The 22,965-nt window shown below is 37.5% G+C and overlaps 1 protein-coding gene across 1 annotated transcript in view; it reads right to left on the reverse strand.

Moving 5' to 3' along the window:
- Positions 1–22,965, reverse strand: part of LOC128656708 (G-protein coupled receptor family C group 6 member A-like) — a 71,174-nt gene that overhangs the window by 20,628 nt on the left and 27,581 nt on the right. The window contains exons 3-4 of the mRNA XM_053710809.1: positions 14,182–15,039; positions 12,272–12,484 (exon numbers count right to left, since the gene is read on the reverse strand). Of these exons, the coding sequence (XP_053566784.1) occupies positions 12,272–12,484; positions 14,182–15,039 (1,071 nt within the window). The remainder of the gene's footprint in view (positions 1–12,271; positions 12,485–14,181; positions 15,040–22,965) is intronic.

Genomic DNA, 22,965 nt, shown 5'->3' on the forward strand with positions numbered 1-22,965 from the left:
TTCGTTTGTTATTTTTTGTAACGGTAGGTTTTTATATTTTTTGTAATGTTAGGTTTTAGTGTAACGCAGCTTAGGTTTTATTTCACAGGTAAGTTTGTATTTATTTTCACTAGGTAGTTAGTAAATAGTTAATAACTATTTACTAACTAGTCTACCTAGTTAAAATAAATACAAACTTACCTGTGAAATAAAAATAAAACCTAAGGCCTAGATTTGGAGTTTGGCGTTAGCCGTGAAAACCAGCGTTAGAGGCTACTAATGCTGGTTTTAGGCTAACTCCGGTATTTGGAGTCACTCAAAAAAGGGTCTAACGCTCACTTTTCAGCCGCGACTTTTCCATACCGCAGATCCCCTTACGTCAATTGCATATCCTATATTTTCACTGGGATCTTTCTAACTCCGGTATTTAGAGTCGTGTCTGAAGTGAGCGTTAGAAATCTAACGACAAAACTTCAGCCGCAGAAAAAAGTCAGTAGTTAAGAGCTTTTTGGGCTAACGCCGGTTCATAAAGCTCTTAACTACTGTACTCTAAAGTACACTAACACCCATAAACTACCTATGTACCCCTAAACCGAGGCCCCCCCACATCGCCGCCACTCGATTAAATTTTTTTAACCCCTAATCTGCCGACCGCCACCTACGTTATACTTATGTACCCCTAATCTGCTGCCCCTAACACCGCCGACCCCTGTATTATATTTATTAACCCCTAATCTGCCCCCCACAACGTCGCCGCCAGCTACCTACAATAATTAACCCCTAATCTGCCGACCGCAAAGCGCCGCCACCTACATTATAGCTATGTACCCCTAATCTGCTGCCCCTAACACCGCCGACCCCTATATTATATTTATTAACCCCTAATCTGCCCCCCTCAACGTCGCCTCCACCTGCCTACACTTATTAACCCCTAATCTGCCGAGCGGACCGCATCGCTACTATAATAAAGTTATTAACCCCTAATCCGCCTCACTAACCCTATAATAAATAGTATTAACCCCTAATCTGCCCTCCCTAACATCGCCGACACCTAACTTCAATTATTAACCCCTAATCTGCCGACCGGAGCTCACCGCTATTCTAATAAATGCATTAACCCCTAAAGCTAAGTCTAACCCTAACACTAACACCCCCCTAAGTTAAATATAATTTTAATCTAACGAAATAAATTAACTCTTATTAAATAAATTATTCCTATTTAAAGCTAAATACTTACCTGTAAAATAAATCCTAATATAGCTACAATATAAATTATAATTACATTGTAGCTATTTTAGGATTAATATTTATTTTAAAGGCAACTTTGTAATTATTTTAACCAGGTACAATAGCTATTAAATAGTTAAGAACTATTTAATAGCTACCTAGTTAAAATAATTACAAAATTACCTGTAAAATAAATCCTAACCTAAGTTACAATTAAACCTAACACTATACTATCATTAAATTAATTAAATAAAATACCTATAATTACCTACAATTAAACCTAACACTACACTATCAATACATTAATTAAATACAATATCTACAAATAACTACAATGAAATAAACTAACTAAAGTACAAAAAATAAAAAAGAACTAAGTTACAAAAAATAAAAAAATATTTACAAACATAAGAAAATATTACAACAATTTTAAACTAATTACACCTACTCTAAGCCCCTAATAAAATAACAAAGACCCCCAAAATAAAAAATGCCCTACCCTATTCTAAATTACTAAAGTTCAAAGCCCTTTTACCTTACCAGCCCTTACCAGCCCTGAACAGGGCCCTTTGCGGGGCATGCCCCAAGAAGTTCAGCTCTTTTGCCTGTAAAAAAAAAACATACAATACCCCCCCAACATTACAACCCACCACCCACATACCCCTAATCTAACCCAAACCCCCCTTAAATAAACCTAACACTAAGCCCCTGAAGATCATCCTACCTTGTCTTCACCTCACCAGGTATCACCGATCCGTCCTGGCTCCAAAATCTTCATCCAACCCAAGCGGGGGCTGGCGATCCATCATCTGGTGGCTGAAGAGGTCCAGAAGAGGCTCCAAAGTCTTCATCCTATCCGGGAAGAAGAGGCGATCCGGACCGGCAACCATCTTCATCCAAGCGGCATCTTCTATCTTCATCCGATGACGAGCGGCTCCATCCTGAAGACCTCCAACTGAAGAATGACGGTTCCTTTAAGGGACGTCATCCAAGATGGCGTCCCTCGAATTCCAATTGGCTGATAGGATTCTATCAGCCAATCGGAATTAAGGTAGCAATATTCTGATTGGCTGATGGAATCAGCCAATCAGAATCAAGTTCAATCCGATTGGCTGACGCAATCAGCCAATCAGATTGAGCTCGCATTCTATTGGCTGATTGGATCAGCCAATCGGATTGAACTTGATTCTGATTGGCTGATTCCATCAGCCAATCAGAATATTCCTACCTTAATTCCGATTGGCTGATAGAATCCTATCAGCCAATCGGAATTCGAGGGACGCCATCTTGGATGACGTCCCTTAAAGGAACCGTCATTCTTCAGTTGGACGTCGCCGGAAGAAGATGGGTCCGCGGTGGAGGTCTTCAGGATGGAGCCGCTCGTCATCGGATGAAGATAGAAGATGCCGCTTGGATGAAGATGGTTGCCGGTCCGGATCGCCTCTTCTTCCCGTATAGGATGAAGACTTTGGAGCCTCTTCTGGACCTCTTCAGACCCCGGATGATGGATCGCCAGCCCCCGCTTGGGTTGGATGAAGATTTTGGAGCCAGGACGGACCGGTGATACCTGGTGAGGTGAAGACAAGGTAGGATGATCTTCAGGGGCTTAGTGTTAGGTTTATTTAAGGGGGGTTTGTGTTAGATTAGGGGTATGTGGGTGGTGGGTTGTAATGTTGGGGGGGGTATTGTATGTTTTTTTTTACAGGCAAAAGAGCTGAACTTCTTGGGGCATGCCCCGCAAAGGGCCCTGTTCAGGGCTGGTAAGGTAAAAGAGCTTTGAACTTTAGTAATTTAGAATAGGGTAGGGCATTTTTTATTTTGGGGGTCTTTGTTATTTTATTAGGGGGCTTAGAGTAGGTGTAATTAGTTTAAAATTGTTGTAATATTTTTCTTATGTTTGTAAATATTTTTTTATTTTTTGTAACTTAGTTCTTTTTTATTTTTTGTACTTTAGTTAGTTTATTTCATTGTAGTTATTTGTAGGAATTGTATTTAATTTATTTATTGATAGTGTAGTGTTAGGTTTAATTGTAGGTAATTGTAGGTATTTTATTTAATTAATTTAATGATAGTATAGTGTTAGGTTTAATTCTAACTTAGGTTAGGATTTATTTTACAGGTAATTTTGTAATTATTTTAACTAGGTAACTATTAAATAGTTCTTAACTATTTAATAGCTATTGTACATGGTTAAAATAATTACAAAGTTGCCTGTAAAATAAATATTAATCCTAAAATAGCTACAATGTAATTATAATTTATATTGTAGCTATATTAGGATTTATTTTACAGGTAAGTATTTAGCTTTAAATAGGAATAATTTATTTAATAAGAGATAATTAATTTCGTTAGATGTAAATTATATTTAATTTAGGGGGGTGTTAGTGTTAGGGTTAGACTTAGCTTTAGGGGTTAATACATTTATTAGAATAGCGGTGAGCTCCAGTCGGCAGATTAGGGGTTAATAATTGAAGTTAGGTGTCGGCAATGTTAGGGAGGGCAGATTAGGGGTTAATACTATTTATTATAGGGTTAGTGAGGCGGATTAGGAGTTAATAACTTTATTATAGTAGCGCTCAGGTCCGCTCGGCAGATTTGGGGTTAATAAGTGTAGGCAGGTGGAGGCGACGTTGTGGGGGGCAGATTAGGGGTTAATAAATATAATATAGGGGTCGGCGATGTTAGGGCAGCAGATTAGGGGTACATAGGGATAATGTAAGTAGCGGCGGTTTACGGAGCGGCAGATTAGGGGTTAATAATAATATGCAGGGGTCAGCGATAGCGGGGCGGCAGATTAGGGGTTAATAAGTGTAAGGTTAGGGGTGTTTAGACTCGGGGTACATGTTAGAGTGTTAGGTGCAGACGTAGGAAGTGTTTACGCATAGCAAACAATGGGGCTGCGTTAGGAGCTGAACGCGGCTTTTTTGCAGGTGTTAGGTTTTTTTTCAGCACAAACAGCCCCATTGTTTCCTATGGGGGAATCGTGCACGAGCACGGTTTTGAGGCTGGCCCCTTGCGTAAGCAACTCTGGTATAGAGAGTTGAAGCTGCGTTAAATATGCTCTACGCTCCTTTTTTGGAGCCTAACGCAGCCTTTATGTTGACTCTCAATACCAGAGTTATTTTTATGGTGCGGCCAGAAAAAAGCCGGCGTTAGCTTTTCGGGTCATTACCGACAAAACTCCAAATCTAGCCGTATGTTAGTTACAACATAACTATTAGTTATATTGTAGCTAGCTTAGGTTTTATTTCACATGTAAGTATGTATTTACTTTTAAATAGGTATTATTTAGTTAATAATTGTAACTTTAATTTAGCTCTATTTTAATTATGTTAAAGTTAGGGAGTGTTAGGTTTAGGGTTAGGGTTACGGGTTAGGGGTAGGTTTATGGATTAATAGTTTAATTTAGGTTGTTGCGATGTGGGGGGCTGGTGGTTTAGGGGTTAACAAGTTTATTTAATGGTAGTAATGTGGGAGGCCAGAGGTATAGGGTTAATAGCTTTATTTAGTGGCGGCGATGTCTGGAGTGGTGGAATCAGGGTTAATAGATTTATTATAGTGTGGGCGATGTTGGGGTGCAGGGGAATAGGGGTTAATAACTTTAGTATACTGGTGGTGATATCAGGAGCGGCAGATTAGGGGTTAATAGATGTATTTAGGTGGCGACAATATTGGGAGCGGCAGATTAGGAGTTAATATCATTATGTAGGGGTAGGCAATGTTGGGGGCAGCAGATTAGGGGTGTTTAGATGTGGGGTTTATGTTAGGTTGTTAGGTGTAAACGTAACTTTATTTTCCCCATAGACATCAATTGGGCTGCATTACAGAGTTTTTCATTCCGCGGGTGTTAGTTTTTTTTTCTAACACTCTCTCCCCATTGATGTCTATGGGGAAAGTGTGCATGAGCACGTCAAAACTATGCTTGTATTTTGTGCAGTATGGAGCTCAACGCAACCATATCGCATGTACAAGCTGGCTGTTTCAAAACTTGTAATGGCAGCGCTATGGAGGGTGAAATAACGCAATTTTGGTTGGGTTTGTTAAATACCCTCTAGCGCGCATAACTCGTAATCTACCTGATTGTAAATTAAAAATCATAAAAAAGAGAAAGTAATTAGGTGTGCCTGCTTTATCTCAAACAGAAGTATACCAGTCTAAAAATTCAGTGTGCTTTTATTCTTTATATGTGAATAAATTACCAGACACAACTAAGATTCATGCTAACACATATGTAACTTTCAATAATTACTTAGAAATCAGATAAAATCACAGAAAAGCTTTAAAAATAATAAAAAACATGCGTGTGCACAAATATTCTGAATGTCCAATGCAAAGTGCATATATATATATATATATATATATATATATATATATATTTATATATATATATATATATATATATATATATTTATATATATATATATACAGTATTGCTTCTCACACTACAACTGCCCAGGGTGCATTTGAAGAAACAATAGCTAACGTCTATAGAAAGCACTCACCGGGTCTGTACAACTTAATAAATCAAGGTTTATACCTATTAGCATTTCTGGGTTTTAGCCCTGTCCTTAGACCATCGGTCTGAGGATGGGGCTAACACCCCCAAAACGTTACTGTGAATAAACCTTGATTTATTAAGTTGTACAGACCCAGTGAGTGCTTTCTATAGACATTAGCTATATATATATAGCTGCAGGCTCGCCAGAAACAGCAGTTATAAAGCAGTGGTCGGTCTAAAGGCCGCTGCTCCATAAACTGTCCGTCTGCTCTGAGCAGGCGGAGAGACATCGCAGAAAATCAACCCGATCGAGTACGATCGGGTTGATTGACACCTTCCTACCGGCGGCCTGCTTCCTGCTGGTGCAATGCTGAATACGGAGAGCGTATTGCTCTCCGCATTCAGCGAGGTCTGGCGCACTGTCGGATCAGGTCCGCCAGACCTTTGTTAAATATCCCCCTAGGACTGATGCTGGTGTACACTTGTGTAGCACTCACTTTCCTAAAAAGGCTATTAAAGAAAAGCAGATTAGAAAGGGGGGAAGATGACAAGGGATGCTTTAATTAAACCTTTACTAGGATGATTAAAACAAAATAATTCACATACACACATAAACAACTCTAAAAACACAGGGAGATTAAGGGTTGAGATTATCAGTGCACTGCAATGCTTTATCAATATATGTTAACAGTTATATCTATAACTCCTGGCCTAGGATGTCGGTGTTAATCCATAGTCAGGATATATATAGTTGTATACTGGCTCTATGGGGCTCTCGGAGAGGTTAGTTGTGATAGCAATATTATTGCTGTTAAAGGGACACTGAACCCAAATGTTTTATTTTGTGATTCAGATAGCGCATGCAATTTTAAGCAACTTTCTAATTTACTCCTATTATCAATTATTTTCTTTGTTCGCTTGCTATCTTTATTTGAAAAAGAAGGCATCTAAGCTTTCTTATTAATTCAGAACTCTGGACAGCACTTTTTTATTGGTGGATGAATTTATCCACCAATTAGCAAGAACAACCCACGTTGTTTACCAAAAAATGGGCCGGTATCTAAACTTACATTTTTGCATTTCAAATAAAGATACCAAGAGAATAATGACAATTTTATAATATGTGTAATTAGAAAGTTGCTTAAAATGTCATGCTCTATCTGAATCACGAAAGAAAAAATTTGGGTTCAATGTCCCTTTAATGGCGAATCAAGTGTCAGCTTATATCTGTAGGTGATTATATAACTTGGGTTAACTGTATCATGACCCTTCAGTTGACAGTACTGTAACTTTAATATCAAAGGCACAACATAAGGAAGTGCATTTAGACTCGCTACAGTTACTAAAGTAATGTAGCATTGCTAGGCTTGACAGCTTAATACTTATATATTTGAAGGATACTCAGTTCATACCTAGAATCTATACTGGAGATTCTAATATTGTATAGTTAACTTCAGCAAGTCTATATAGAAAAATATAAACAACTGTCGGTAATCATATGATACTCCTTTTGTCACGTGATTAGTATCGCTGAGGACTCTAGTTGTTTAATACAATGAGTTAAGGTACAGCTTAACTGATCAGATAGCTTATAAATGTGTGTTATTTTAATCCTATTGCCTTAAATATCCAACTTTAAATAAATTACCAGACTAGGTTTCTGTATATGATCAAATTACCTATGCTCACATCCAAAGTATATTTAGGATTGCACAATACCAACTATATATGTATAATATCATTACTTATTCTCAACCATTATGTAATAATATTTCTTCATAGTGTGTTTATGCTTCATCTCCCAACGATATCTTAGAAGCATTTAATCTGGTGTGCGTTAAATGAGTTAAATCCGGTTTCTATGACATACTAATCAGCTGTTAGCTTTAAAATAAATTATAAGTGATCTATCATGTGCAAACATCCGCAGCGTGAAGTCACTGAAGTTATATTCAAAAACCGCTTCTAACCACTTGTGACCAAATCCACCATTACCTCCCTGCAAGTTTAAAAAAATGCTTGTAGCATTAAAGTTAGCTAGTCCCTGACATTTTTCGCCACATTTGGCTTTATCAAAGAGTATGGCGTGGCGTGAAGCGTGGATATTTATTGGCTTTCATTACTCCGCCTCCTATGATGACATTGTTCACTTATTCCAAGCTATACTTCGATCCAATCACTGATTGTTTAAGAAACTTCCACTTGCTTGGCTCTGTTACTATTGGATGTTTATGTGGGTACACTATACACATAGCTTTATAGCAGGATACATAGTATTGACCATCCTATTATTTTATCGATCTACATTGTCATTATTTAATATAAATACATAATCGTCATACCTTATATAGCGATATATATACAGCGATACTAATCACATGACAAAAAGGATTATCATATGATTACCGACAGTTGTTTATATTTTTCTATATAGACTTGCTACAGTTAACTATACCATATTAGAATCTCCAATATAGATACTGGGTATGAACTGAGTATCCTTCGAATATATGAAGTATTAAGCTGTCAAGCATGTCAATTCTACATTAGGAGGTATTATAAACACTACTTCAGTAACTGTAGCGAGTCTAAATGCACTTCCTTATGTTGTGCCTTTGATATTAAAGTAACAGTACTGTCAACTAAATACAGTTAACCCAAGTTATATAATCACCTACAGCTATAAGCTGACACTTTATTCACCATTAACAGCAATAACATTGCTATCACAACTAACCTCTCCGAGACCCCCATAGGGCCAGTATACAACTATACATATCCTGACTATGGATTAACACCAACATCCTAGGCCAAGAGTTATATATATAACTGTTAACATATATTGATAAAGCATTACATCTCCCTGTGTTTTTAGAGTTGTTTATGTGTGTAAGTGAATTATTTTGTTTTAATCATCCTAATAAAGGTTATATTTTAATTAAATCATCCCTCCTCATCTTCCCCCCTTTCTAATCTGCTTCTCTTTAATAGCCTTTTTAGGAAAGTGAGTGCTACACAAGTGTACACCAGCATCAGTCTTAGACTGATAGTTTTGTGTCTCGTATACCCGGTACACAGCACCTAAGCTTCTAAATTATTATAATGTTATGTCTATAAATTTTAGACAAATAACAGACATCTATGTAACCAAGATAAGCCTTCCTAACCCTCTTATCTGAGTAGTGCCATTAGTACCCCTGTTTCTTCTCTCTTAGGTCTGCTGATGCACTGCTCATTTAATAATAATAATTGATTTTGTTTTTTATGATATGGTATGAGGAGATCATAGTTTTCCAGTATCGAGCTATTACTAGTTTGACTATTGTACAGATAAAGGCAACTTGTTTATTGGCTCTCGAGTGTAGCCCTTTAATTGGCTCATGTAGAAGGGATTTTGTAGGGGTTAGTTGGCTATCTTTTTCAAATATGTCACTTAATAATCTAGATGTCTGGGTCCAGATGTCAGTCACTAAAGGGCAGTCCCACCACATATGTGAGTATGAACCTTGATCATTGCAGCCTCTATGACATTTTGTTTTGGATTGGTCAACCTAATGCAGTCTAGTCAGGTGAATGTACCATCTGAATGCTACCTTTATGTAATTTTCTTTAAGATGTGCACAGATTGAAAATGATGAACCCCTATTTAATACCTCACTCCATTTTCTATCATCCAATTGAAGTTATACTCAGATTTCCATTTGCACATGAATGGAAGTTTAGCCACATCCTTGTGAATGTTGAATAATGGGTATAAATTTGAGATAGTTCCCTTTGTTCTTTTTGGTGAGAGACATAAGTATTCTACATAAGTAATTGCCATAAGTGTATCCTTGCCTAGAACTTAATTTACTCTTGCTGTTATGTCTATAAATTTTAGACAAATAACAGACATCTATGTAACCAAGATAAGCATTCCTAACCTTCTCATCCGAGTAGTGCCATTAGTACCCCTGTTTCTTCTGTCTTAGGTCTGCTGATGCACTGCTCATTTGATAATATTTTTTTTTTTTTTTTTTTAATGATATGGTATGAGGGATCATAGTTTTCCAGTATCGAGCTATTACTAGTTTGACTATTGTACAGATAAAGGTGACTTGTTTATTGGCTCTCAAGTGTAGCCCTTTAATTGGCTCATGTAGAAGGGCTTGTGTAGGGGTTAGTTGGATATTTTTTTTAAATATGTCACTTAATAATCTAGATGTCTGGGTCCATATGTCAGTCACTAAAGGGCAGTCCCACCACATATGTGAGTATGAACCTTGATCATCGCAGCCTCTAAGACATTTTGTTTTGGTTTGGTCAACCTGATGCAGTCTAGTCAGGTGAAAGTACCATCTGAATGCTACCTTTATGTAATTTTCTTTAAGATGTGCACAGATTGAAAATGATGAACCCCTATTTAATACCTCACTCCATTTTTCTATCGTCCAATTGAAGTTAAACTCAGATTATAGTGGCGGCGACATTGGGGGTGGCAGATTAGGGGTTAATAAATGTAGGTAGGTGTCGGCGATGTTAGGGACAGCAGATTAGGGGTTAATAATATTTAACTAGTGTTTGTGAGGCGGGAGTGTGGCGGTTTAGGGGTTAATATATTTATTAAAGTGGCAGCGATGTCCGGTTCAGCAGATTAGGGGTTAAAAGGTAGTTTATGGGTGTTAGTGTACTTTTTAGCACTTTAGTTAAGAGTTTTATACTACAGCATTAGCCCATAAAACAGTTAACTACTGACTTTCAAATGCGGTAGGAGTCTTGACAGGAGAGGGTGTACCGCTCACTAATACCGGCATTAGGAAAATCCCTTTGAAAAGATAGGATACGCAATTGGCGTAAGTGTATTTTCTGTATTTTCGAGTCGCGAAAAAAAAAGTGAGCGGTACACCTGTACCTGCAAGACTCATAATACCAGCGGGCGTTAATAAGCAGCGTTGGGACCTCTAAATTTATAGGGGCGTTTAAATCTTCTGTTGCTATTTTGGGGAGATTACTAGTTTCTAAGAAGTCTGATGTTTCAGAATTTGGTTTGGAGAGGTTTGCAAAGGTGTCTCTCTTCTTCTTTAAAGTTAAGGTTTGCATATAAGAGTATAGAGACTCTACATTTTTTTCTTATGACTGAGGCGTGAAATTGTGTAGGGTACACTTTATCCCAATACTTAGGTGTTTTAGCTTTAGTTAAATGGGTTTCTTGCATAAGAATTATATGGGCATTATTATTTTTGTATGTGGTAAGGTCTTTACGTCTTTTAATGTTAGAGTGGAGTCCTCTAACATTATGTGATAACACATTCAACTACATTTACATATAAATATGACACACATATATATATATATATATATATATATATATATATATAGACACTTAATATATAGCAGACACACAGTATCTCTAACATAGTCAAAAGGCACAATCTTGACCTGTAATGAAAACAATCAATTATGTAGTGAACAAACAATGTAAACTTTAACAATATTAGCTTACACCCAAACTGCAAATACAAGCATAAACATTCTGATAACAAGTTTCAGTTAACTGTGATGTAAAGTAGGGTTTGGGTGAGTTGGCGGACCCAACAGGTATGGAAAGGAGAGGGAAAACAAACAACAAAACAAACATATAGGAAAAGGATCACTAGGTCTAATCAATGGCTCATAAAGAATACCAAGAGTCCTACCGTAGCGTCCTATCAGCCGATTCTATCAGCCAATCGGAAATTAAGGTAGGAAAAATCTGATTGGCTGATGCTAAACCTAAAAAATAATGTTATATAATTCTGCACATAGTGCAGAATTATATAACATTATTTTACTGCTATAGTTATAAAACCCTTTTTTCCCTTTTAATATTTAAAAAACATGCCGCTTTTACAGACCCGCTCTCTGCTCTCTGCTGAGCGGGTCTGTTTTTTTTAGTCAGCACATCAGGCCAGCTGTATAGTCACAGCCCGGCCCGACCACGTCATAACATTAAGTGAAGCTCGCTCCTGCTGTCAGACAGAGCAGGAGCGAGCTGCACTTATTCTTATGGCGTGGTCGGGCCGGGCTGTGACTATACAGCTGGCCCGATGCGCTCACTAAAAAAACCAGACCCGCTCAGCAGAGAGCGGGTCTGTAAAAGCGGCATGTTTTTTAAATATTAAAAGGGAAAAAAGGGTTTAATAACTATAGCAGTAAAATAATGTTATATAATTCTGCACTATGTGCAGAATTATATAACATTATTTTTTAGGTTTACTGTCCCTTTAAGCTATTGGTGCAGCTCAGTGGGAACTGAGCTCTGAGGGTGGCAGCTTAAACACTGAGCGGAAATCAAAGTGTTTTTTTTTAAAGCTAGCTCCCAGAAGTGCATTGCTGCTCCTGCTCTTGATATATGGATAGGAAGTGAAAGCTTAAAAATGTAAGTTAGTTAACCTCCTGTTTGCTAGCACAACTAAATTACTGTGTCGCGAAATTATGTATGTCTAAAAAGCGTGTCATCAACATAAAAAGTTTGGAAAGCTCTGCTCTAGAGAATGGTTTTATTGTCTAAAATACAATATTAAATTCAAGAAATAATTTAGCACCTACCGTTTTCTCTTTCGTATGCCAGTTAAGAATACTTCTGTTTAACAATATTTTACCATCGAGAATATCAAATTTTCCAACATTCACAAATTTTGTTGAGCCATTTGTTGTTTGCCAGTAAATTAAATTATATCCAGTTAAGGTATCACCAAATTCATTAAAATAGAGCACCTCGCCATTAAATGTATATTTTTGTGCTTTTAGCTCCCTGAGTAGCTGTAAAACAAATTATTTTAAAAGTGCAGTTAGTTAGTGAAACAATGGTTACCTTGGGACAAAAAAAGAAAAAAAAATTGACTTTTATAATACAATAGTTACTATGTGCTAGCAGTACTTATCTAAACATACTTTTATAATAAAAAATAGTTTTATATGTAGTACAAGGGACACTAAACCCATTTTTTTTCTTTTATGGTTCAGATAGAGCATGCAGTTTTAATCAACTTTCAAATTTACCTATTATTCATTTTTCTTCGTTCTCTTGCTATCTTTATTTAAAAAGGAATGTGATGCATAGGAGCCGGCCCATTTTTGGTTGAGAACCTGGGTTATGCTTGCTTATTGGTAAATGGGTATGGGTAAATGTAAGCCTCCAATAAGTAAGTGATATTCATGAGGCTGAACCTAAAATGGACTGGCTGCTAAGATTTACATTCCTGCTTTTAAAATAAAGATAGCAAGAAAACAAAGAAAAATTGATTATCGGAGTAAAATAGAAAGTTGCTTAAAATGTCATGCTCTATCTGAATTATAAAAGAAAAAATATGGTTTCAGTGTCCCTTTAATTGTTATATTATCAATGGAGATGTGTTCAACTTTTAATTTTAACCAACTCCCCTTTTTTTGTTATTATCCTTTGATTTGTTTCTTTAAAAAATTAAAATACACAATCGGCCAGATTACGAATTTTGAGCAAGTTATTTCCACCGCTCACCTTTAATAGCGCTGCTATTACAGGTTTGCAAAAACCCGGCGTTAAATGCTCAAAGATATGAAGTCTCAGGTGTTAGAAAAAAAGACAGGCAAAGACCTTTATCATTTAGATATACATATACATCTCTAAACATGTATGTGTATATATATATATACGTTAATTGGAGTAGCCGTGTTAGTCCAGAGATTTAGATATCAAAATAACAAGAGTATTGCATTGAGCAATTATACTTTGTTATTGGACTAACTATACATTTATAAGATGACAAGCTTTCGGAAGAGTGTCTTCCTTTTTCAAGTCTGAACCAGTAGTCAAAAAGATGAGGGGGGAAAAAAATCAGGGCTGGTGAAACTTATGTATATGATTAAATAGGGGATTTAAATAAGAAAGAGCTCACATATTTTTATTTATTTTTATTTTTTCTTATTTTTATTTCAGGTGTGTCACTAGAAACTATTAAACTGAATATGCCTGTTGTTAATTGTGTACCCCATACAAAATCAAACGCTTGTCTGTGAGGTTTTTTGGAAGCATTAATACTACAAACTAAGACAGTCAATACATACTAATGGTTATGTATTCAAATTTGTCTTATGAGCATACACATTTAAAATGCAGGCCCAAATAGTATAATGTATGTACACATCAAGATCTATAACAATTTGTTTTAATATTAATACTGTTAAATAACTGATGTCCATGGATACTTATTTAACTCATAGTAAAATATAATAAAAATAATAATAATAATATAATTCTCATATATTTAAAAGACTCTAAACAGACAATGAACAGTGGAAGTTCAGATAAGGTACATTTATATAATTAAAAAGATAATGAAGGTCCTACTAAAATCAGAGTCAAAGTTATAAATAAAATGAGTACCTATACAATATACTAAATATTTTCTAAGCTATTGAGCGATTAATTGACCCTTTACATATATGTTAGACTTTTAACTATTCTACATTTTCCTTACCTGATGTTGTGACAAGTTAAAATCCTTTTCACATTTTCCATTTTTACACATAATATTATCGAGAGCTTGTGCTATGGCAGTAACTGCTAGGAAAGTGCTGTATATTATGCTCCATTCACTATTCTCCACCAAATAGTCATCATTTACTAAGGATACATTCTCAGCTCTGCATGCTAAAGGAGATTTATGTTTTAGAGAGTCAGAAAAAATACAATCCTTTGAAGAAGACTGTATGCATTCCAGATATTCCATATATTCCTTTGTACAACTGACTCGAAGTTCTTTATATTCCTCAAGAAACAAATTGAATGCGTTGTTTAAAGGCGGCTGGAGGTTTTTTGAATAATCTACAAATCCTGGCATGCGGACCTCTTTAAAATTCAACCCAATTATTGTACCAAGTTTGTCAATGTTATCCATACTAAAAACTTCTTGTGAGTTTACCCAAATATCCCCTGCAATCCATGTTCTGGATATGTTATATTTCAAGCATTCCGTAAATAATTTATGCACAATTGGGCCTTTTATAAATACAACAATAACATTTGCAGATGAGGTTTTGAGTGCAGTAATTGTGTTGGTTATTTCTGCTTCCATAGAAGGATGTTTCATATTTGATGGAATCACCTTTGAAAAGGAAGTGCATATTTGTTCATTTTTAAAATAAATATTCAAATACTCAACAACAGACCGTCCATAATCATCATCACTTGATATTATGCCAACCCAATTCCATCTAAATTCTTGGAGGAGCTTAGCAATAGCTTTTGTTTGATGTTCATCATTTGGAATTGTCCGTAAAAATGAAGGAAACTTAATCTTGTCACTGAGAAGAGGTGTGGATGATGCAGGACTCAGCTGCAAGAATAAAGTTTCAATATAAAACATGACAGATAATTAGCAAAGCATAGCAGTTGTGCATTTAATGATATTCTGGGTACATTTTCATCATCTATTTTCATATTTTTTTTAGAACAGCACAAGTGAATAAGCCCCAAAACCCTAGACAAAAAGGGGGTTAAACCCTATAAGTTTACAAAAAAACATAGGCCTAGATTTGGAGTTCGGCGGTAAAAGGGCTGTTAACGCTCCGCAGGCTTTTTTCTGGCCGCACCATAAAATTAACTCTGGTATCGAGAGTTCAAACAAATGCTGCGTTAGGCTCCAAAAAAGGAGCGTAGAGCATTTTTACCGCAAATGCAACTCTCGATACCAGAGTTGCTTACGGACGCGGCCGGCCTCAAAAACGTGCTCGTGCACGATTCTCCCATAGGAAACAATGGGGCTGTTTGAGCTGAAAAAAAACCTAACACCTGCAAAAAAGCAGCGTTCAGCTCCTAACGCAGCCCCATTGTTTCCTATGGGGAAACACTTCCTACGTCTGCACCTAACACTCTAACATGAACCCCGAGTCTAAACACCCCTAACCTTACACTTATTAACCCCTAATCTGCCGCCCCCGCTATCGCTGACCCCTGCATATTTTTTTTAACCCCTAATCTGACGCTCCGTAAACCGCTGCAACCTACGTTCTCCCTATGTACCCCTAATCTGCTGCCCTAACATCGCCGACCCCTATATTATATTTATTAACCCCTAATCTGCCCCCCTCAACGTCGTCGACACCTGCCTACACTTATTAACCCCTAATCTGCCGAGCGGACCTGAGCGCTACTATAATAAAGTTATTAACCCCTAATCCGCCTCACTAACCCTATCATAAATAGTATTAACCCCTAATCTGCCCTCCCTAACATCGCCGACAGCTACCTTCAATTATTAACCCCTAATCTGCCGAGCGGACCTCACCGCTATTCTAATAAATGTATTAACCCCTAAAGCTAAGTCTAACCCTAACACTAACACCCCCCTAAGTTAAATATAATTTACATCTAACGAAATAAATTAACTCTTATTAAAGAAATTATTCCTATTTAAAGCTAAATACTTACCTGTAAAATAAACCCTAATATAGCTACAATATAAATTATAATTATATTATAGCTATTTTAGGATTAATATTTATTTTACAGGCAACTTTGTAATTATTTTAACCAGGTACAATAACTATTAAATAGTTAAGAACTATTTAATAGTTACCTAGTTAAAATAATAACAAATTTACCTGTAAAATAAATCCTAACCTAAGATATAATTAAACCTAACACTACCCTATCAATAAAATAATTAAATAAACTACCTACAATTACCTACAATTAACCTAACACTACACTATCAATAAATAAATTAAACACAATTGCTACAAATAAATACAATTAAATAAACTATCTAAAGTACAAAAAATAAAAAAGAACTAAGTTACAAAAAATAAAAAAATATTTACAAACATAAGAAAAATATTACAACAATTTTAAACTAATTACACCTACTCTAAGCCCCCTAATAAAATAACAAAGCCCCCCAAAATAAAAAATTCCCTACCCTATTCTAAATTAAAAAAGTTACAAGCTCTTTTACCTTACCAGCCCTGAACAGGGCCCTTTGCGGGGCATGCCCCAAGAATTTCAGCTCTTTTGCCTGTAAAAGAATAAATACAATACCCCCCCCCCAACATTACAACCCACCACCCACATACCCCTAATCTAACCCAAACCCCCCTTAAATAAACCTAACACTAAGCCCCTGAAGATCTTCCTACCTTGTCTTCACCATCCAGGTATCACCGATCCGTCCTGGCTCCAACATCTTCATCCAACCCAAGCGGGGGTTGGCGATCCATAATCCGGTGCTCCAAAGTCTTCCTCCTATCCGGCAAGAAGAGGACATCCGGACCGGCAAACATCTTCTCCAAGCGGCATCTTCGATCTTCTTCCATCCGGAGCGAAGCGGCAGGATCCTGAAGACCTCCAGCGCGGAACATCCATCCGGACCGACGACTGAACGACGAATGACTGTTCCTTTAAGGGACGTCATCCAAGATGGCGTCCCTCGAATTCCGATTGGCTGATAGGATTCTATCAGCCAATCGGAATTAAGGTAGGAATTTTCTGATTGGCTGATGGAATCAGCCAATCAGAATCAAGTTCAATCCGATTGGCCGATCCAATCAGCAAATCAGATTGAGCTCGCATTCTATTGGCTGATCGGAACAGCCAATAGAATGCGAGCTCAATCTGATTGGCTGATTGGATCAGCCAATCGGATTGAACTTGATTCTGATTGGCTGATTCCATCAGCCAATCAGAAAATTCCTACCTTAATTCCGATTGGCTGATAGAATCCTATCAGCCAATCGGAATTCGAGGGACGCCATCTTGGTTGACGTCCCTTAAAGGAACCGTCATTCGTCGGGAGACAACGGAAGAAGAGGATGGATCCGCGTCGCCTGCTTCAAGATGGACCCGCTCCGCACCGGATGGAAGAAGATTGAAGATGCCGCTTGGAGAAGATGTTTGCCGGTCCGGATGTCCTCTTCTTGCCGGATAGGAGGAAGACTTTGGAGCCTCTTCTGGACCTCTTCAGCACCGGATGATGGATCGCCAACCCCCGCTTGGGTTGGATGAAGATGTTGGAGCCAGGACGGATCGGTGAACCTGGTATGGTGAAGACAAGGTAGGAAGATCTTCAGGGGCTTAGTGTTAGGTTTATTTAAGGGGGGTTTGGGTTAGATTAGGGGTATGTGGGTGGTGGGTTGTAATGTTGGGGGGGGGTATTGTATGTTTTTTTTTACAGGCAAAAGAGCTGAACTTCTTGGGGCATGCCCCGCAAAGGGCCCTGTTCAGGGCTGGTAAGGTAAAAGAGCTTGTAACTTTTTTAATTTAGAATAGGGTAGGGAATTTTTTATTTTGGGGGGCTTTGTTATTTTATTAGGGGGCTTAGAGTAGGTGTAATTAGTTTAAAATTGTTGTAATATTTTTCTTATGTTTGTAAATATTTTTTTATTTTCTGTAACTTAGTTCTTTTTATTTTTTGTACTTTAGCTAGTTTATTTAATTGTATTTATTTGTAGGAATTGTGTTTAATTAATTTATTGATAGTGTAGTGTTAGGTTAATTGTAGGTAATTGTAGGTAGTTTATTTAATTATTTTATTGATAGGGTAGAGTTAGGTTTAATTATAACTTAGGTTAGGATTTATTTTACAGGTAAATTTGTTATTATTTTAACTAGGTAACTATTAAATAGTTCTTAACTATTTAATAGCTATTTTACCTGGTTAAAATAATAACAAAGTTGCCTGTAAAATAAATATTAATCCTAAAATAGCTATAATATAATTATAATTTATATTGTAGCTATATTAGGATTTATTTTACAGGTAAGTATTTAGCTTTAAATAGGAATAATTTATTTAATAAGAGTTAATTTATTTCGTTAGATAAAAATTATATTTAACTTAGGGGGGTGTTAGTGTTAGGGTTAGACTTAGCTTTAGGGGTTAATACATTTATTAGAATAGCGGTGAGCTCCGGTCGGCAGATTAGGGGTTAATAATTGAAGTTAGGTGTCGGCGATGTTAGGGAGGGCAGATTAGGGGTTAATACTATTTATGATAGGGTTAGTGAGGCGGATTAGGGGTTAATACATTTATTATAGTAGCGCTCAGGTCCGCTCGGCAGATTAGGGGTTAATAAGTGTAGGCAGGTGTCGGCGACGTTGTGGGGGGCAGATTCGGGGTTAATAAATATAATATAGGGGTCGGCGATGTTAGGGCAGCAGATTAGGGGTACATAGGGATAACGTAGGTGGCGGCGATTTGCGGTCGGAAGATTAGGGGTTAATTATTTTAAGTAGCTGGCGGCGACGTTGTGGGGGGCAAGTTAGGGGTTAATAAATGTAATACAGGGGTCGGCGGGGTTAGGGGCAGCAGATTAGGGGTACATAAGTATAACGTAGGTGGCGGTCGGCAGATTAGGGGTTAAAAATTTTAATCGAGTGGCGGCGGTGTGGGGGGACCTCGGTTTAGGGGTACATAGGTAGTTTATGGGTGTTAGTGTACTTTAGGGTACAGTAGTTAAGAGCTTTATAAACCGGCGTTAGCCAGAAAGCTCTTAACTCCTGCTATTTTCAGGCGGCTGGAATTTTGTCGTTAGAGCTCTAACGCTCACTTCAGAAACGACTCTAAATACCAGCGTTAGAAAGATCCCATTGAAAATATAGGCTACGCAAATGGCGTAGGGGGATCTGCGGTATGGAAAAGTCGCGGCTGAAAAGTGAGCGTTAGACCCTTTAATCACTGACTCCAAATACCAGCGGGCGCCCAAAACCAGCGTTAGGAGCCTCTAACGCTGGTTTTGACAGCTACCGCCGAACTCCAAATCTAGGCCATAGATAGCAACTGTTGTAGTGTACACAATGCCCAAGGGCTTTAAAGTTTTAGAAATGCGCACAGAATTTTTTTTTCCTTTTGTCCGATATTTTTGTTTTGTTAAAAAACATTTTTCCATTTAGGGCAATTTTTGTTTAGTGTTGTATTCTTTTTGTCAGAAAATCGTTAAACACTTTCGCCTAGATTACGAGTTTTGCGGTAACAGAGGTGCGTTGCTAATGAGCCTTTTTTTCCAGAGCTCACTTTAAACAACGCTGGTAATACAAGTTTTCTGAATGGCTGCGTTAGCCTTAGAAAAGTGAGCGTTGAGCAAATTTAGCTCCACATCTCACTGTAATACCAGCGTTGCTTACGGTAGCGGTGAGCTGGCTATACATGCTCGTGCACGATTTCCCCATAGGAAAAAATGGGGCTGAGATGGCTGAAAAAAAATCTAACAAATGCAAAAAAGCAGTGTCCAGCTTCTAACGCAGCCCCATTGTTTCCTATGGGAAAATACTTTCTATGTCTACACTTAACACCCTAACATGAACCCCAAGTCTAAACACCTCTAATCTAACACTTATTAACCCTTAATCTGCCGCCCCCAACATCGTTGCCACCTGCATTATACTATTAACCCCAAATCTGCATATCCGGACACCGCCGCCACCTACATTATACCTATTGGTGATTGGAACAGCCAATAGAATGCGAGGTCAATCCTATTGGCTGATTGCATCAGCCAATTGGATTTTTCCTACCTTAATTCTGATTGGCTGAAAGGATTCTATCAGCCAATCGGAATTCAAGGGATGCCATCTTAGATGATGTCACTTAAAGGAACCGTCATTCGTCGTTAGTCCGTCGGAAGAAGAGGATGCTCCGCGTCGGATGTCTTGAAGATGGACCCGCTCCGTGCCGGAAGGATGAAGATAGAAGATGCAGCCTGGATGAAGACTTCTGCCATCTGGAGGACCTCTTCTGCCCCGATCGGATGAAGACTTCTGCCCGGATTGGATGAAGACTTTGGCCCGGCTGGGTGAAGATGGCTCAAGGTAGGGTGATCTTCAGGGGGTTAGTGTTAGTTTTTTTTTAGGGGGGATTGGGTGGGTTTTAGAGTAGGTTTATGTGGGTGGTGGGTTGTAATGTTGGGGGGGATATTGTATTTTGGTTTTACAGGTAAAAGAGCTGATTACTTTGGGGCAATGCCCCGCAATAGGCCCTTTTAAGGGCTATTTGTAATTTAGTATAAGGTAGGGAAATTTATTATTTTGGGGGGCTTTTTTATTTTTTTAGGGGGATTAGATTAGGTGTAATTAGTTTAAAATTGTAATTTATTTTTTATTATCTGTAATTTAGTGTTTGTTTTTTTTCGCAATTTAGTTTATTTAATTTAATTGTAATTAGTTTAATTTAATTTAGTTAATTTATTTATAGAGTAGTGTTAGGTGTAATTGTAACTTAGGGTAGGGTTTATTTTACAGGTATATTTGTATTTAGTTTAGCTAGGTAGTTATTAAATAGTTAATAACTATTTAATAACTATTGTACCTAGTTAAAATAAATACAAAGTTGCCTGTAAAATAAAATTAAATCATAAAATAGCTATAATGTAACTATTAGTTATATTGTAGCTATATTAGGGTTTATTTTATAGGTAAGTATTTAGTTTTAAATAGGATTAATTTATTTAATTATAGTAATTTTATTTTTATTTATTAAAAATAGATTTAAGTTAGGGGGGGTGTTAGGGTTAGGGTTAGACTTAGGTTTAGGGGTAATACATTTAATATAGTAGCTGCGACGTTGGGGGCAGCAGATTAGGGGTTAATAATTGTAGGTAGGTGGCGGCGATGTTAGGGACGGCAGATTAGGGGTTAATAAAATGTAACTAGTGTTTGCGAGGCGGGAGTGCAGCGGTTTAGGGGTTAATACATTTATTAAAGTGGCGGCGATGTCTGGTTGGCAGATTAGGGGTTAAAATTTTTTATTATAGGGTTTGCGATGTGGGGGGCCCTCGGTTTAGGGGTTAATAGGTAGTTTATGGGTGTTAGTGTACTTTTTAGCACTTTAGTTAAGAGTTTAATGTTTCGGCGTTAGCCCATAAAACTCTTAACTACTGACTTTTAAATGCGGTAGAAGTCTTGACAGGAGAGGGTGTACCGCTCACTTCTTCCAAGACTTATAATACCGGCGTTAGGCAAATCCCATTAAAAAGATAGGATACGCAATTGACGTAAGGGGATTTGCGGTAGCCAAAAGTCTTGGAAGAAAAGTGAGCGGTACACCTTTACCTGTCAGACTCGTAATACCAGCGGCCGTTAAAAAGCAGCGTTGGGACCTCTCAACGCTGCTTTTTAAGGCTAACGCAGAACTCGTAATCTAGCCGTTTAGTTTTTTTAACAAAAATTGTTCATTTTCAGTTGCACTGCAGACTTTTGGCATTTTCCCTTTGTCTGATGCTTTAGGGCTTGATTACAAATGGAGAGCTAAATATCGCTTATAAGAAAACTAAATTTGTGCTCCATCGTTTAATACCAGTGCTCGCTAATGTTTTGTATTCGAAAGCAAGCACCATAGACTCCAATGGAAGCCTCAGCATCAGAACCTAATGGGATAAGTAGCGCAGTGATTGCAGCATTTGTAAATATATATATTTATATGATTATATACATATATATTTATCTGTTAATATTTGTGTATATGCATATTAACACCTAAATATATATGTACTGTATATAGTCATATACATAGATATTTACTGGGAACACACAGTTCCTATAGGCCGCAATGTAAAGGCACTTTTCAGCCCACTCCCGCCAACTTTAGCCCCAAAAACTGCCCAGATGCATTTTGGGCACTTTTAGAAAATTAACCAGAGATGGGATCTTTGGTTAATTTTCTGAGCACTAATTGCAAACGTGACCTAGCCAAACTTACAATATAGTACATGCGATAACCTTCCACCATAAAGAAGTCAATAAAGCAAAAAAATGGGAAAAAAAAACCCTACTCATGCGTAAACCCGATCACATATTCTCAAGTGCGCTAACTGGACATGAAAATATAAATACTTCCCATTCCAATGTTCTTCACATAGCGGAATATGTTCTATTTATTCATAAATACATATATATATACTGTATATATATATATATATATATATATATATAACCCCTTAACGACACGAGTCGTACAGGGTACGTCGCACACAACCTGGTCTTTAAAGACCAGCGACGTACCCTGTACGACTTTGGGGATTAAAGCGGCTGGAAGCGATCCTGATCGCTTCCAGCCGCTTTACAGTTATTGCAGTGATGCCTCGATATCGAGGCATCCTGCAATAACATTTTTCCCCCATCCGATGCAGAGAGAGCCACTCTGTGGCCCTCTCTGCACCGGCATCGATGGCCGCAATCGTTGGTGGGTGGGAGCTGACGTGGGAGGCGGGTGGGCGGCCATCGATGAAAGGCTGAAGAGAGAGGAGGGCGGGATCGCGGGCGGGGTTGTCGG

This window comes from Bombina bombina, chromosome 4, assembly GCF_027579735.1.
Source record: "Bombina bombina isolate aBomBom1 chromosome 4, aBomBom1.pri, whole genome shotgun sequence".
Lineage (NCBI taxonomy): Eukaryota > Metazoa > Chordata > Amphibia > Anura > Bombinatoridae > Bombina > Bombina bombina.